Genomic DNA, 18127 nt, shown 5'->3' with positions numbered 1-18127 from the left:
CTTGCCCCACGGAGAGCTCCCAACATGACACCCTGTCTGTCATCTGCTTTATGCCGGCTTTATCTGCACTCTGCAGCTCTATAACATAATCACAACAAAGACATAACGTCCGAAAGTAAAGAAACTAGTTGCATCTGCTGGTAAAACCACACAAACATATTTTGCCTTGTTCCTTCCAGGACTTGGAAATGTGGCCTGCAATAGTAAAACATAGCACTCCTCTGGGGGGAGATTCCTTACCTCAATCCCCGCCTCATAGTCAGAGGTGTCCAGTAGGGTGACCTTGAAGGGAACAGTCTTTGGCCGTTTGGAAGTCTTCTGAGGGGACTTGGGGGTCTTGCATGGGGTGGTCTTCTCTGACACGTCGTCTGTTTCCCTGTGGTCGTCGATTAGTTTGGAGTCCTGGTCCTACAGAGGGACGTTATATAGTCACAGGTGAAATTTGAAGTAAATTAATGATGTCCATTATAATTATGACTTTAAAAAACATGAGCTGGCACACACCAAGAAAAATTTGTTTGTGTGGAGGTGCTGACTAACGGCGAATAAACTATAAACTATCAAAATAAAGAAAGTCGCACACTCCATATATAAACTCCCAGCAATTGAATGGGTATTTATCAACGTTTCGGCATCACTGTGCCTTCCTCAGGGTGATGCCGAAACGTTGGTAAATACCCATTAAATTGCTGGGAGTTTATATATGGAGTGTGCGACTTTCTTTATTTTGATAGTTTACATTATAATTATGACATCACTGAATGTGTGTAAATGTCTGTCAACGGTTGATGTAGGACGAAGATTACACGTGATCTCACCACAAAAAACACAAGGCCCTAATTATACTGTAGATTGAACTTCCTGTGCTCTCCTACGTACCTGTTTAGCCATCTTGCCGTCTGAAGCAGAGTCCTGCATGCCTGCTGCTGCCCCCTTCTGCTGGGAGGACACTTCTGCTGCGTTCTTCACCTCTGACTCAGGGCCAGGCTCTGTTGGCATAGCAACCTCTCCTTAACCTAAAAAAAAAAAAAAAACACACAAAAAATACATTATAGTTTAATTCTTAGTTTAATTCTTAAAACAAAAGCAAAGTGACCTGCATGACACAAAAAGAGAGTTTTCCAAACAGTATGCAAGTAGGTGCCTGTACCAACTGGGTATTTCTCAGGCAGCAGCGATGGCAAGGTATGACATCGCAAAATTACATTTCAAAATGCCATAGGTTAATGTGATGCAGCTCTTTAGTGGTAGCAGTTATTCTCTGGCCTCCATTATTCTCTGGCCTCCAGAGCCATATACAGCAAACAGAGGCTGTAACAGATAAACTGTGCTGCAGACCGCCACCATCGTTCTGCTTCCTGTGGTGACTGGCTGCTAAAAACCACCTTGTCATCAAGGACATTCACTTCATTTAAGACATCTCTCATTCAGGTAATCGTCTTCCATTTAGGCAAGCAGTGCTTCAGCAGTTGAGACGATGCAATCACAGAGAAAGTCCTGTAATTAATTTAGCTGCATGCAAGATTGTGGACTGAATGTTGTTAACTCTAGGAGCCGCTGGTAACTTCAATAGAGTTATGATTGTGAGCGTGTAGAATTAAACAGTGAGGTATCCTCACTAAAGACTAATGGTAGTGGTCATTACTAGGGCTGTGGCGTCATGACATTTTGTCAGCTTGTCATACAAAATGACTGCCGGGCTCACGGTAACTGACCGTTTATTAACATAAACACGTTTAGCATCTCCAGGCCTCCACGCATACCAGCTGCTGATGCGCACCTTTGGAACATCTACATTTCAAAAGTCAAATAAATCAATTTAATATACACCATCACAATAAATCTTTTTTTTTTTTAGGCAGGTCTAAAGAAACACTATGATATGATGAAAATGTATTTCAGGTTAACAGAACAGGCTTACTATATGTGATCTGACTATGTGAAATGCCATGGGCTGTATGCTAGTTCATTTAGCAGACAAGATATGCTTAAGTCCTGTGCAATTATTTAATAAAATAGAAAGGATATTTTGAGTGTAAAAGTGATCATTTGAAACAGGTCCTATAGGGTAGATGTATTTGGCAACTTCAGTTGCGAATGATACAAACCTTAGAATGTCTAAGAAATCAAAATGTATATGGGCTGCGTGATGCAACTATAGGCTATTGATGATTTGAACCAAAAAACCGCAAAAACAAGCTTGCGCTCCGTTCCTTGCCTATGGCTGCACACGCTGTTCTCTCATCAAGTGATCATATTTTCACCCATCAGACTATTCTCAATTTAATCTTGTCTTAACTAATATGTAAAATTAGTTTTGATTTAGAATGGCCCATAATCAAAACGGGCAGGAACAGAGTCAGGGGGAAAAAAATAAATGTAATCCGTATGCACTCGAATAGCGAATGGAGGCCGCTTTCCCGTTTGATTTCAATCATGCTGAGCTGTGATTAATATTAGCAGCTGAGAAATAAATATAGTAGCAGCTGGGATCCCCCTCTTATTAGTGGCAACCATCAAAACTCTGCTTCACACGGGATTGCATATGGGAATGTCTGGGTTAATAATGCACTTATTTTTCACTCCATCCATCAACAACTGTTTGAGGAGCATGCAGCTTCTCCCAGCGCGACAGGTGATATTCCACCCAAACTCTGTATGCCATGGGTTATCCAACCCTGTTCCTGCAGCCAAACCAAGTGAAATCTGTTTGGAAACATCGATAGCAACATGTTTTCACAGCAAAACATATTTCATGAAACTGTTGAGAGCCCCTCTCTCTGCGTAATGGAGAAAGGGATGAAGGAGAGAGAACAGGAGATGGAAACGCACAGTGGTGAGATATTCTGTAGCTAAAAGGTCATGTGTCAGCTTATTAATTATGAAAATACAAAAAATGCCCTATTACTAAGCTATTCAAAATCAAATACAAATTCACTATAATTGTAGGCTAATTCTGTAAGCTGCCCTGCACAATCAATGAACCAACAGCATCGTTTAATGGTTTTCTGCCGTGCTTAATATGTGGTAGGCTTTTAGACTTTATACAACGGGTGGGTCTAATCCTGAATGCTGATTGGATAAAAGCACATTCCACCTCCCGAGTGGTGCAGTGGTCTAAGGCACCGCATCGCTAGCTGTGCCACTAGAGATCCTTGTTTGAGTCAGGCTCTGTTGCAGCCGGCCGCGACTGGGAGACCTATGGGGCGGCACACAATTGGCCCAGCGTCGATAGGGGAGGGTTTGGCCGGCAGGGATGTCCTTGTCCCATCGCACTCTAGCAACTCCTGTGGCGGGCCGGGCGCATGCACGCTGACACGGTCGCCAGGTGTACAGTGTATCCTCTGACACATTGGCGGGGCTGGCTTCCAGGTTAAGGCCAAACATTCCCTCATTGTGAAAAGTAACTAAGGCGGGGGCGGGCATTGTGTCAAGAAGCCGTGAGGATTGGTTGGGTTGTGTTTAAGAGGACGCACGGCTCTCGACCTTTGCCTCTCCCGAGTCCATACGGGAGTTACAGCGATGTGACAAGACTGTAACTACCAATTGGAAACTAACCCTTTTTCTCCCCAATTTCATAAAGAAAAAATTATTTAAATTCCACAACTTACCACCAGCTAAATCTATGACATTAAAATGCCCATTTACTCTGTTCCATCTGATTACGCAATACAAATTTTTAACATTTTAGTCATTTAGCAGACACTCTTATCCAGAGCGACTTACAGTAGTGAATGCATTCATTTCAAACCTTTTTTTCCCCCCGTACTGGTCCCCCGTGGGAATCGAACCCACAACCCTGGCGTTGCAAACACCATGCTCTACCAACTGAGCCACACGGGACCACACTGGCTCATCAGCCCAGCCAGGCAATTTATAAACTTGATCTCCACTATAAAAAGCATCTAGACATTATCTCACATTTCTTTTAGACTAACATTTAGTTTTCAACAGCGGAGATTTGTATAAACGTTGCTGTCTGTCTGTCCAACATTTGCAACATTCCTTCAATATTCAAATTCGATCTCCAGCTGCCCCATATTAATGAACGTATCGGGATGAGACAGACTGGTAGGCAGCTTTTCTCAGCCAGTCGAAATCATAAATCAGCATCATTTTTATGGATATATACAAAGAACTATTAATAGAAAACAGGTCAAACTAAATGAAGTGCAGCTAGTTTGTTGTCTTTCCAGCTTCAGTTTCAAGTGATTGTGTTAGTTGTGTTGGCTAGCTCCTCTGAACAATAGCGTCCTGATGAGAGAGGACATTTTCTATGCCAGGCAAAATCAGGGCATCCTTTTTATGGATGTATCCAAATAAATGTCACTAGAAAACACCTTAAACAAACGCAAATGCAGCTACTTTGCTGTTATTCTGGTGGATTTTTGACGTGACTGTAATTTAGCGGTAGTTGACTAGCTAGCAAGCAAGGGATAAGAATGTTTCCACCCAGTATGGCAATGGAACATTTAAAAAGAATGACTGGGTCGTGTCCATAGATACAGAACAAAAAGACTGAACTACCGGGTTACGTCTCTGGCAACCGAACCAATAGAATGAACAACCAGCCTTAGCAACCCTAGATTTATGTCTATATCTTGTGGAAGGATGAAATAGCATGAATAAATGAATCAAAATAACTTTTTCATCAAAACAAATGTCAATCGTTATTTGAATATGTGGGTAACCTGTTGTATAAAAGTAATAATGACCTCAAAGCCGGTGTTTGGAGGATATATTGGCATGGTTTGCCTCGACTTAGTCGTCTCGGTCCTAACAACACATGTGCCAATATATCCGCCAAACACCAGCTTCTAGGGCATTATCACTTAAATGAGGCGTTTGTATAAAGAAACAAACATTTTAATTCAGACCATGTTTTCCACAAATTGTCAACCTGTTGTTGATCTTCTTTCTTCAAAATGATCATCAAAGTGAGGTGAGTTTTAAAAGGATCATACTGTTTTGATGATCAGTGTTTGATGTAATATTCTATTGCATTTTCATTGATGTCAGAGTGGTGAGTACCAGGGTATTAGCAACCTAATGGTTGTTAACGAGCTGGGTACTAAATCAAATCAAATTTTATTGGTCACACACACATATTTAGCAGATGTTAAAGCGGGTGAAGGGAAATGCTTGTGTTCGTAGCTCCAACAGTACAGTAGTATCTAACAATTCACAACAGACACAAATCTAAAAGTAAAAGAATGGAATTCAGAAATATATAAATATTAGGACGAGCAACATCGGAGTGGCACTGACTAAAATACAGTAGAGTACAGTATATACAGTTGAGGTCGGAGGTTTACATACACATAAGTTGAGGTCATTAAAACTTGTTTTTCAACCACTCCACAAATTTCTTGTTAACAAACTATAGTTTTGGCAAGTCGGTTAGGACATCTACTTCATGCATGACACAAGTCATTTTTCCAACAATTGTTTACAGACAGATTATTTCACGTATAATTCACTGTATCACAATTCCAGTGGGTCAGAAGTTTACATACACTAAGTTGACTGTGCCTTTAAACAGCTTGGAAAATTCCAGAAAATTATGTCATGGCTTTAGAAGGTTCTGATAGGCTAATTGACATCATTTGAGTCAATTGGAGGTGTACCTGTGGATGTATTTCAAGGCCTACCTTTGCTTGACATCATGGGAAAATCAAAAGAAATCAGCCAAGACCTCAGAGAATAAATTGTAGACCTCCACAAGTCTGGTTCATCCTTGGGAGCAATTTCCAAATGCCTGAAGGTAGCACGTTCATCTGTACAAACAATAGTACGCAAGTATAAACACCATGGGACCACGCAGCCGTCATACCGCTCAGGAAGGAGACACATTGTCTCCTAGAGATGAACGTACTTTGATGCGAGAAGTGCAAATCAATCCCAGAACAACAGCAAAGGACCTTGTGAAGATACTGGAGGAAACAGGTACAAAAGTATCTATACCACAGTAAAAATGAGTCCTATATCAACATAACCTGAAAGGCCGCTCAGCAAGGAAGTAGCCACTGCTCCAAAACCGCCATAAAAAAGCCAGACTACGGTTTGCAACTGAACATGGGGACAAAGATAGTACTTTTGGAGAAATGTCCTCTGGTCTGATGAAACAAAAATAGAACTGTTTGGCCATAATGACCATCTTTATGTTTGGAGGAAAAAGGGGGAGGCTTGCAAGCCGAAGAACACCATCCCAACCGTGAAGAATGGGGGTGGCAGCATCGTGTTGTGGGGGTGCTTTGCTGCAGGAGGGACTGGTGCACTTCACAAAATAGATGGCATCATGAGGTAAAAAAATTATGTGGATATATTGAAAAATTATCTCAAGACATAAGTCAGGAACTTAGCTTTGTAAGGTATAGGGAGCAGTATTTTCGATTTCAGATGAAAAGCGTGCCCAGAGTAAACTGCCTAATACTCGGGCCCAGAGTCAAATATTTGCATATTATTAGTAGATTTGGATAGAAACACTCTGAAGTTTCTAAAACTGTTTGAATGATGTCTGTGGGTATAACAGAACTCACATGGCAGGCATAAGCTGAGAAAAATCCAACCAGGAAGTGGGAAATCTGATGCTTGTCGTCTTTTCAAGTCATTGCCTATCTAACACACAGTGACTTAGGGTTCATTTTGCGTTCAAGAGATGTAAATCTATAATTCTTTAAATGACAATATAATATTTTACCAATGTTTTCTCATTTTAATTATTTAATTTGTGGTGCTGACTTGACTGCCGGTTATTGAAGGGAAATGATTTCCTGAACATCAACGCCATAGTAAAACGCTGTTTTTGGATATAAATATGAACTTGATAGAACTAAAAATGCATGCATTGTCTAACATAATGTCCTAGGAGTGTCATCTGATGGAGATTGTCAAAGGTTAGTGCATCATTTTAGCTGGTTTTATGGTTTTGGTGACGCCTGTCTTTGAATTGACAAAACATTACACACAGCTATTGTCAATGTACTCTCCTAACATAATCTAACTTTATGCTTTCGCCGTAAAACCTTTTTGAAATCGGACAACGTGGTTAGATTAAGGAGATGTTTATCTTTCAAAGGGTGTAAGATAGTTGTATGTTTGAAAAATTTGAATTTTGACATTTATTTGGTTTCAAATTTGCCGCTCTTGAAATGCACCTGCTGTTGATAGGGTGCACCACGGGTGGCACGCTAGCGTCCCACATAGCCCCAAGAGGTTAACATGCTTAAATGTCTTACTCCCATTGGGCACAGAAAATGAGAGCCCACAGTCCGTGGGAGTGGACCACATCGGTGGCACTGTGCCATCCTCAAAGCGAGCGAAGAAGGTCTTTAGCTTGTCCGGGAGCAAGACATCAGTGTCCGCGACGTGGCTGGTTTTCCCTTACTAATCCGTCTGTAGACCCTGCCACATATGGCTAGTGTCTGAGCCGTTGAATTGCGACCCCACTTTGTCTCTGACGTTTTGCCTGTTTGATAGCATTACTGAGGGAATAATTACACTGTTTGTATTCAACCATATTCCCAGTCACCTTGGTTAAATGCGGTGGTTCGTACTTTGTTTTGCGCTAATGCTGCCATCTATCCACGGTTTTTGGTTTGGGTAGGTTTTAATAGTCACAGTGGGAACAACATCCCCTATACATTTCCTGATGAACTCAGTCACCGTGTCCATGTATATGTCATGTTATTCTCAGAGGCAACCCGGAACATTTCCCAGTCTGTGTGATAAAGTCAATCTTGAAGCATGGATTCTGAATGGACAGACCAGCGTTGAATAGACCTTAGCACGGGTACTTCCTGTTTGAGTTTCTTCCTATTGGAAGGGAGGAGCAGAATCGAGTTGTGATCTGATTTGCTGAAGAGAGGGCGGGAGGGCTTTGTAGCCATCCCGGAAGGGAGAGTAACAATGGTCGAGAGTTCTTGTAGCGCGAGTACTACAGGCAATGTGTTGATAGAACTTCGGTAGCGTTTTCCTCAAGTTTGCTTTGTTAAAATCCCCATCTACAATAAATGCGCCCTCAGGATACATGGTTTCCAGTTTGCACAAAGTCCAGTGTAGTTCATTGAGGTCCATCATGATATTGGCTTGAGGGGGAAAATACATGGCTGTGACTATAACTGAAGAGAATTATCTTGGGAGGTAATACGGTTGATTGTGAGACATTCTAGGTCGAGTGAAAAAAAAAAAAAAAAAGGACTTGAGTTCCTGTCATGAAACATCATGAAACATACACCACTGCCTTTCTTCTTCCCGGTGAGTTCTTTATTCCTGTCTGCGCGATGTACTGAGAACCCCGCTGGCTGTATGGACGTGGACAGTATATTCAGAGAGAGCCAAGATTCTGGGAAACAGAGTATGTTGCAGTCCCTGATGTCTCTCTGGAAGGACTGAACATAAGCAAGTAAAATACTTGGAAGCGGTGGAGGGACTAGAAGTCCACTCTGAATACCTCTTCTCTGCCGGCGGTGTCTTGGAGCAGCCTCTGGGATAAGTTCAATTGCCCTGGGGGTACGAACATAGGTTCCAATTTGGGAAAGTCATATTTCTGGACTTAATGCTGGATAGTCACTGTTGCTCTGATATCCAAAGGTTATTTCTGGCTGTATGTAATAAAGCAAAAAAAAAACATTCTAGGCTAATAATGTAAGACATAACACACAAAAAAACTAAATACTGCAAAGTTGCTTAAGAGCTAGAAGCAGAGCAGTCATGTCTGTCGGCGCCATATACATTCTACCAACACATGTGCAGAGTGCATAAAAGCAGATTACCGTGACACAACGGTCACATGGAATTTGACTTCGTCAAGACTCGACTGCCAGTGTGGTGGTAATACGGTCACCACAACAGCCCTAGTCATTATCTAAACATATTGAGTAAGCTATGCTAACTATAACATGAATAACTGATATAACAACTGACTGTATGCAATGTCCAATCAGTGAGCAGAAAAACGTTTACATGACTCATCAGTTGTCATGTCAACATAGCTGCCAGTGCTGCTGCAAACCATGACAAAAGAGACCCCAAATGGGAAATGTATAAAACATTCAAGACACCATGGCTAGTCATGGTTTATGTACATGGTCTGGCAATCAACAAAATTCATTTTAAAAGTGAACCCAGACCTTTCTCTGTCCAGTTTCAACCCAAATTTTCCAACATGAACTGCACTTGCTAGCTAGCTTAGCTCATCGCTAGATAGTTAGCTAGCTTGGTAAAATATGGTTGGCAAATAGGTAACATTTTGGCTAGCTAGCTAAATTGTACAGCCAGCATTTTGTCTATATTGCTGCTGTTGCAATTACCAAATGTTTGGATAAACAAATCATTAATGAAGCCATAATGTGATGTATGACAGGGTTGGATGTTGCATGCAATTTCAATTGCGTTTTAATTGCTTTGTATATCGCAGTTGCTATATCAATTGCACCTACAACAGAAATTGCATCCTAATTCCTTTGTGTGATACAGACAGGTCACATAAAACTACATTTCAGAAAGGAAACACCAACTAGAAATATGTTTAACCGTTTATTTAAGAATGTCTTAGCGATATAGGCTCTGCTCCTTCAGGGTAGCTCACTGCCCAAGCAAAGCGTCAATATATAACATTTCCTAAAAGCAGTGAGTGCGGTAAGCTATACCAATCCCCAAGCAGGAAAACAGAACCTAACAGGTGGAGGCTGAGGTGGTGGTGGTGGAAGAAAAAATTGCAAATGCATACTAGCAGTAGCAGCAAGATGTGTGAGCAGAACCAGTTAGCTTAAATGGATCGCAAAATAAGGTAGGGGGGATTGCACCAATTAGATTGCTAGTAACAATCTTAGCTGATGTGTCAGCTAAGGCGAGAACTCAAGTTCTTTCTGAATTGGCTTCACTTTATATATAATTGATATCAATAGTCATACAGCAATACATTTGTTATTCAGGATACCAGAGGGATGGGTTATTTAAATGAATGCAGGAATGTGAGGTGGTGGATGCCAAAGCCCATTATCCCTACTAGTCTTCCCCCATAATTCCACTCTGTCAAGGTATACACTTTTAGACAGGCATCGGACACAGGGACGCATTCGCCTCTGACACTCTACCAAGAAAAACATGGCCTATCCGAGATGGCAGTATCCCCAATGGAGCCAACCCTGCTGGGGCTACGGTGAGCCAGTCTGATGCCAGTTGTATTCAGTGTCACACTACCTCAGTGGAGATTGTATCTAATCCAATCCCCATCTGACCCCTGCTGCCCCGCTGCCCTCATGGCACAAATCACATCCCCATAATGCACCGTGGCTAAGGTAGACTGGGCCGGTGGGCGGCCGTCATTATCACCAGGGGACAGAGACAGAAACATGACCACTTCTCTCAGGATCAAAAGGGACAGACAGAGGCTGAAGGTTTAAGGTAGTGACATACTGTCCATGCAGCAGCGTGCTTAAAGCAGCATGAAGAGACCCCTGTGACCATCCGTCCTCCTCTATGCCATCTCAACCTCCGCTGTCTCATTACTAACAATCGCATGGAATCGACAGGCATTAAATCCCCTCCTGTGGGACAAAAGGGCAGTGTGTGTGACTTCTCTGCTTTGCTCTGCTCCAGGGACTAATTCTCCCTGGCTGTCTTATCCAGCTGAGTCTCTGTGCCACACCGCTAAATACGTTTTCCCTCCATGGCTGAATCACAGAAATTACTGCAAAGAAGCTCTCTCACTCACAAACACAGCTCCCTCCTAAATAAAGTGCCTCATAGGGTTATTAATACAAACCAACATTTTTATTTCACTGCAGCACACACACACACACACCATTGTGCAGCAGTAGCAATCTATGGGGATACCATTCCAATGTAAACAGCCATACATACAGTATGTGTGTCTTTAATATCATCTATCTATTTACGCCTCACTGTCAAGTCTCATCATCTCAGAGCTAACCCGGCGCCGACAGTGATGGCCGCCTCGCTTCGCGTTCCTAGGAAACAATGCAGTATTTTGTTTTTTTATGTGTTATTTCTTACATTGTTACCACAGGAAATCTTCGGTTTTATTACATTCAGTCGGGAGGAACTATTGGATATAAGAGCAACGTCAACTCACCAACATTACGACCAGGAATACGACTTTCCCGAAGCGGATCCTCTGTTTGGTCCACCACCCAGGACAATGGATCGGATCCCAGCCGGCAACCCAAAACAACGGCGCCGCAGAAGGGGCAGACGGAGCGGTCTTCTGGTCAGGCTCCATAGACGGGCACATCGCGCACCGCTCCCAAGCATACTACTCGCCAATGTCCAGTCTCTTGACAACAAGGTAGACGAAATCCGAGCAAGGGTTGCCTTCCAGATAGACATCAGAGATTGTAACGTTCTTTGTTTCACGGAAACATGGCTCACTCAGGATACGTCAGAGTCGGTACAGCCACCTGGCTTCTTCACGCATCGTGCCGACAGAAACAAACATCTCTCTGGTAAGAAGAAGGGCGGGGGTGTATGCCTTATGATTAATGAGACGTGGTGTGATCATAACAACATACAGGATCTCAAGTCCTTTTGTTCACCTGACCTAGAATTCCTTAAAATCAAATGCCGACCGCATTATCTACCAAGAGAATTCTCTTCAATCATAATCACAGTCATGTATATCCCCCCCAAGCAGACACGTCGACGGTCCTGAAATAACATCATTTGATTCTATGTAAACTGGAAACCACATATCCTTTATTGTAGCTGGGGATTTTAACAAGGCTAATCTGAAAACAAGGCTCTCTAAATTGTATCAGCATATCGAATGCGCGACCCGGGCTGGTGATGTTGTGCTCCCAAACAAACTAAACAACTTCTTTGCTCACTTTGAGGACAATACAGTGCCACTGACATGGCCCGCTACCAAAACCTGCAGGCTCTCCTTCACTGCAGCCAACGTGAGTAAAACATTTAAACGTGTTTCCAAACGCCTGAAGGTACCAAGTTCATCTGTACAAACAATAATACGCAAGTATAAACACCATGGGACCACGCTGCCGTCATACCGCTCAGGAAGGAGACACGTTCTGTCTTCTAGTGCAAATCAATCCCAGAACAACAGCAAAGGACCTTGTGAAGATGCTGGAGGAAACGGGTACAAAAGTATCTATATCCATAGTAAAACGAGTCCTATATTGACATAACCTGAAAGGCCGCTCAGCAAGGAAGAAGCCATTGCTACAAAACCACCATAAAAAGCCAGACTACGGTTTGCAACTGCACATGGGGACAAAGATCGTACTTTTTGGAGAAATGTCCTCTGTTCGGATGAAACAAAAATAGAACTGTTTGGCTATAATGACCATCGTTATGTTTGGAGGAAAAAGGGGGAGGCTTGCAAGCTGAAGAACACCATCCCAACCATGAAGCACGGGGGAGGTAGCATCATGTTGTGGTGGTGCTTTGCTGCAGAAGGGACTGGTGCACTTCACAAAATAGATGGCATCATGAGGCAGGAAAATGATGTGGATATATTGAAGCAACATCTCAAGACATCAGTCAGGAAGTTAAAGCTTGGTCGCAAATGGGTATTCCAAATGGACAATGACCCCAAGCATACTTCCAAAGTTGTGGCAAAATGGCTTAAGCACAACCAAGTCAAGGTGTTGGAGTGGCCATCACAAAGACCTCAATCCTGTAGAAAATTTGTGGGCAGAACTGAAAAAGCGTGTGCGAGCAAGGAGGCCTACAAACCCGACTTAGTTACACCAGCTCTGTCTGGAGGAATGGGCCAAAATTCACCCACCTTATTGTGGGAAGCTTGTGGAAGGCAACCCGAAACATTTGACCCAAGTAAAACAATTTAAAGGCAATGCTACCAAATACTAATTGAGTGTATGTAAACTTCTGACCCACTGGGAATGTGATGAAAGAAATGAAAGCTGAAATAAATCACTCTCTCTAGTATTATTCTGACATTTCACATTTTTTAAATAAAGTGGTGATCCTAACTGACCTAAGACAGGGAATTTTTACTAGGATTAAATGTCAGGTATTGTGAAAAACTGAGTTTAAATGTATTTGGCTAAGGTGTATGTAAACTTCTGATTTCAACTGTATGTTTTTTATCTGTATCTAATCAGGTTGACATGACCAAACAAGATTCAACCCCTACAACAATCTTTTACCAAATATACTGCAAGACGGTTACTCTTCCCAAAGACAAATGTCGAATTTGTTATTAAATTGTGTCCAGTCTACCTGCTCAGTCCTGTCCTGTCTAGTCACTTTAATAATGTTTACATATTTTGCATTACTCATATGTATATACTGTATTCTATCCTATTCTACTGTATCTTAGTCTATGCCGCTTTGACATTGCTCGTCCATATATTTATATATTCTTAATTCCATTCCTTTACTTAGATGTGTGTATTGTTTGATATTACTGCACTGTTGTATCTAGAAGCACAAGCATTTCGCTACACCCGCCGTTACATCTGCAAAACATGTGTATGTGACCAATAAAATGTGATACCTGTCCGGTCCTGTCCTGTCTACCTGCCCCTACCAGTACCTGTTGAACGTTTGTCGTAGGCTAAGCCAGGGTGGAGATGGTGGGTATGTGGGAGGGATAAGGAGGGCTCAGAGAACAAATAGGGGTGGGGGGGTTATTTTGGGGGGGTATTCGGAGCGCCTTCACTTTTGTGTGTGTGTGTGTATATGTATATATGTATATATATATATATATATATATATATATATATATATATATATATATATATATATATATATATATATATATATATATATAAAAATAGATTATTTTTTTTTTACACACGCACATAGCCAACACATTGTCATCCAGAACCAACTCATTCCTCAGGTTCTAATTGGGTCTCCTATCTGGAGATCTATTTATGGATTCAGATTAATTACCAAATTAACGCAGACTGATGTCACAGAGGGAAGTGGAGGATCCCTCGGAACACATTGGTGCACATTCATTTCCTGTTCAACCTCATTAGTTATAACAGCCCTGTATGTCCCTGGCCTGGACAAATGCAGCACCAGGACCGCTGCAGAGGAGAACGCCTGTTCATTGTCCCCTAAAAGCAGCAGACTGACGTGTGTTCCTATACCATACTGTATGTAGGCCAGCGTTTCCCAAACTTGGTCCTCTGGAACCCAAAGGGGGGTTGTTTTGGTTTTTGCCCTAACACTACACAGCTGATTCAAATGATCAAAGCCTGATGGTTAGTTGAATATTTGAATCAGCTGTGCAGTGCTAGGGTAACAACTAAAAGTGCACCTCTTGAATTAATTGATGTACAGTATCTTGTAATTATTCATTACAAAGAGTCTCTCTCTCTCTCTCTCTCTCTCTCTCTCTCTCTCTCTCTCTGACAGCTTTAATCTAAGTGAGAGAACGGAGAGAGAGAGCATGTGTGTGCAGAAGAGGACTGGCTTAGTTCAGAGACTCAGTTGCCATAGTAACAGTTCAGACGTTTTTTTTCCCTCCTACCAATCAGCATATGTGACAACGCTATCTGTTGAAGAGAAAGAAGAGATGGAGGAAGAAAGAATGACGGGAGGCCAGCGGAAGAGGCAGGGAGCAGGAAAATAAGAAATCAGGAAAAAGGGAGATGATTGACTTAAACGATAGGCAGGGGAAAGAGGGATTATAACAGAAAGGAATGCCAAGCGTTAGTGTTATTCTGCTCTGTGCTGCAGTCAGGACCACACAGCTCCCTAACCAGGGGGATCAACAATCTGCTGTGTCTAGACACCAGGCTGACACCAGGATCTGGGCCCAGCAACACACAGTATATCCCTTCCTCTGAGGACCGACCGGTGGGAGTCATTCGCTGGCACTGATAACCTGCTTCACACTTTCATCTCTGTTTTGACCAAGTGAGAACCTGCCAAAACACATTCATCTGCAGTGGGAGGGCTTTTTACAATACCAGTGGCAGTCTAATCCTCCCCTCAAATCTCATTGCAAATCTATTCTGCTCAGTGGTAGTTAGTGAATAATCCCTGTTGACCATTTCCATGGTGTAACTACATGCTGTAACTACATGCTGTAACTACATGCTGTAACTACATGCTGTAACTACATGGTGTAACTACATGGTGTAACTACATGGTGTAGAGGAGGACTGCATGCAGAGTGATTTCCTCCTCTGTTCTGTGTGGTTTAGGAATGAATGGTAATCTCTCCCACGTGAACTACCGCCACCTTAATTCTCTCGTTAGCACACGCAAGAACTTTGGTTGGTAGCTAGCTTGCCTGCTCTGCCATTTGAACGTCGATTCATTGCAATCAAGTGAGGTGCTTCGATATTGAAAAACCAATATCGGCATGTTGAAAAGAGGCGAGAGAAGAGAGACATGGATAGCCATAGCACAGAGTAATTGTATCACAGAGGCAGAGCAGAAGACAAAAGCCTCACTGCTTATGAGAGACTGGAGGTATATCTCGAAAGGATGACACGCTATTCTCCAGCTACTGTACTACATAGTGCCTGCAGTGTGCATGTGATGTGATGGTACAGGACAGAGAGAGACCTCCCATGCCAGGTGTCAGGTTCTCTCAGAGTCAGAGTACGTACTCTCTCACACACACACAGCCAGACTAGAGCTGCCTGGCAACCCATCACATCACCTGATGCCAGCTCACATTCAACCAACCACAGACACACACACACACACACACAGTACCATGACTTGATTTAGAGGCATAACCACATTCATAGTGACTTTTTGAAAAAACTGTATAGCCTCAGCTAGTGACATCTTTCATCTCCTCTCTCTCCCTCATGACGTCAGACCCAGTGTACTATATAGTGTTTCGGTGTGAAGAGTTAACTCCGTGTCACTCACAAAGTGTAAAGTGTGTCTGTGGACATGTAATGTTACTAGCATCACTCTGACCCACACAATACTATTGTATTCTGACAGACCCATTTCAACACTAATGGAATGCACTCAAACACTGCCGTAAGAACTTTTCCAAAACGCCAAGCGCTGGATGTCTGAGATAAATACAAGTTGCTATCGTGTGTTCTGAGTTCCCTGTTCCCCTGCCCCTGAGCACATTCCAACTCTTACAGCTCTGTGACAGTCTAGATGGGATATAGATTTTGTCAAATTGACGTTAAAATTATATATATTTTTTGCATTTTATCTAACCCTAACCTTTCTCCTAACCTTTTTAATTACATTTTCCTAACCTGCTGGGCAAGTTCTCCTAACCTGCCACGAAAAGTAAATTTGGACAAAAGCTGTATCCCTTCCAGACAAAACCCTCTGTGACCTCTCATCAGTACACACTTCCTGCTACTGCTCCTGCTGATGGCTGCTGACAGGGGCCTGGCCGTGGGCGATGTGGCCTCAGCTCCTCCTCACTACGGAGGGAGAACTACAGTGATTACTACTACTTCTGCAGAGCTGTCCATAACAACACATTCCTACCTGCCAGAAACACCAGGGACAGAAGACAGACAGCAGGGCAGAGCCAATCCAACACCTGCTCGTCAAACATCGCATTCCAAAATCATGAGCATTAGTATGGAGTTGGTCCCCCCCTTTGCTGCTATAACAGCCTCCACTCTTCTGGGAAGGCTTTCCACTAGGTGTTGGAACATTGCTGCAGGGACTTGCTTCCATTCAGCCACAAGCGCATTAGTGAGGTCGGGCACTGACGTTGGCCGATTATGCCTGGCTCGCAGTCTGCATTCCATTCATCCCAAAAGTGTTCGCATGGGTTGAGGTCAGGGCTCTGTGCTGGCCAGTCAAGTTCTTCCACACCATCTCAACAAACCATTTCTGTATGGACGTCGCTATGTGCATGGGACCATTGTCATGCAGAAACAGGAAAGGGCATTCCCCAAGCACAGAATTGTCTAGAATGTCATTGTATGCTATAGCGTAAAGGTTTCCCTTTACTGGAACTAAGGGGCCTAGCCCGAACCATGAAAAACAGCCCCAGACCATTATTCCTCCTCCACCAAACTTTATAGCTAGCACTATGCATTCGGGCAGGTAGCGTTCTCCTGGCATCCACCAAAACCAGATTCGTCCGTCGGTCTGCCAGATGGTGAAGCGTGATTCATCACTCCAGCAAACGTGTTTCCACTGCTCCAGAGTCCAATGGCGGAGAGCTTTACACCACTCCAGCTGATGCTTGGCATTGCGCATGGTGATCTTAGGTTTGTGGGCGGCTGCTTGACCATGGAAACCCATTTCATTAAGCTTCTGACGAACAGTCCTTGCGCTGACGTTGCTTCCAGAGGAAGTTTGGAACTCGGTAGTGAGTGTTGCAACCGAGGACAAACGTTTTTTAAGCTCTACACTCTTCAGCACTTGGCGGTCCCGTTCTTTGAGCTTATGTGGCCTACCACTTTGCGGCTGAGCCGTTGTTGCTCCTAGATGTTTCCACTTCACAATAACAGCACTTACTGGGGCAGCTCTAGCAGGGCAGAAATTTGTCAAACTGACTTGTTGGAAAGCTGGCATCATATGACAGTGCCATGTTGAAAGTCACTGACCTCTTCAGTAAGGCCATTCTAATGCCAATGTTTGTCTATGGAGAATGCATAGCGTTGTGCTCGAGATTATACACCTGTCAGCAACGGGTGTGGCTGAAAAAGCCAAATCTACTCATTTGAAGGGGTGTCCACATACACTATATATACAAAAGTATCTGTCACCAACAGATGCATTTCTGTATTCCCAGGTCCATAGATTAGGGCCTAATGAATTGATTTATATTGACTGATTTCCTTATATGAACAGTAACTCAGTCAAATCTTTGAAATTGTTGCATGTTGCGTTTATATTTTTGTTCAGTATATATATATGGACTATGTTGTACAGTATCTGTCTCCATTCAGCAGCAGGGGTGATGAAAAACAACAGTTTGGCGCTTTGTTCCTCTCCCTTTGGTATAGGTTCCCCTCCTTGTTTCTCATTGTGTACTGGATGTCAGAGCATTATAAGTATTTAGTACAGTTCATTTTACTGGCATACAGTATTGTACTGTTGGCAGGTGGGTTAGGTGTCTAGGTTCATGCTACGTACATGCGTTCCTCTTTACTGGCATATTGTGGCAGGTGTGTTAGGCCCCTGAGGTGAAAAGAAAGGGCAGTGGGTGTGGGAG

General features: G+C 42.9%; 1 protein-coding gene across 10 annotated transcripts in view; it reads right to left on the bottom strand.

Moving 5' to 3' along the window:
* LOC106582844 (band 4.1-like protein 1) overlaps nt 1-18127 on the bottom strand; it is a 102607-nt gene that overhangs the window by 40219 nt on the left and 44261 nt on the right. For all 10 annotated transcript variants that reach the window (XM_014166349.3, XM_014166353.3, XM_045705793.2 and 7 more), the window contains exons 2-3: nt 880-1016; nt 241-408 (exon numbers count right to left, since the gene is read on the bottom strand). In XM_014166349.3, coding sequence (XP_014021824.1) covers nt 241-408; nt 880-999 — 288 coding nt within the window. In that variant the 5' untranslated portion in view covers nt 1000-1016. The remainder of the gene's footprint in view (nt 1-240; nt 409-879; nt 1017-18127) is intronic.

This window comes from Salmo salar, chromosome 22, assembly GCF_965601325.2.
Source record: "Salmo salar chromosome 22, fSalSal1, whole genome shotgun sequence".
NCBI classification, from domain to species: domain Eukaryota; kingdom Metazoa; phylum Chordata; class Actinopteri; order Salmoniformes; family Salmonidae; genus Salmo; species Salmo salar.
Note: the sequence above shows the minus strand (reverse complement) of the source record. Positions and strands in the feature narration are given on the sequence as shown.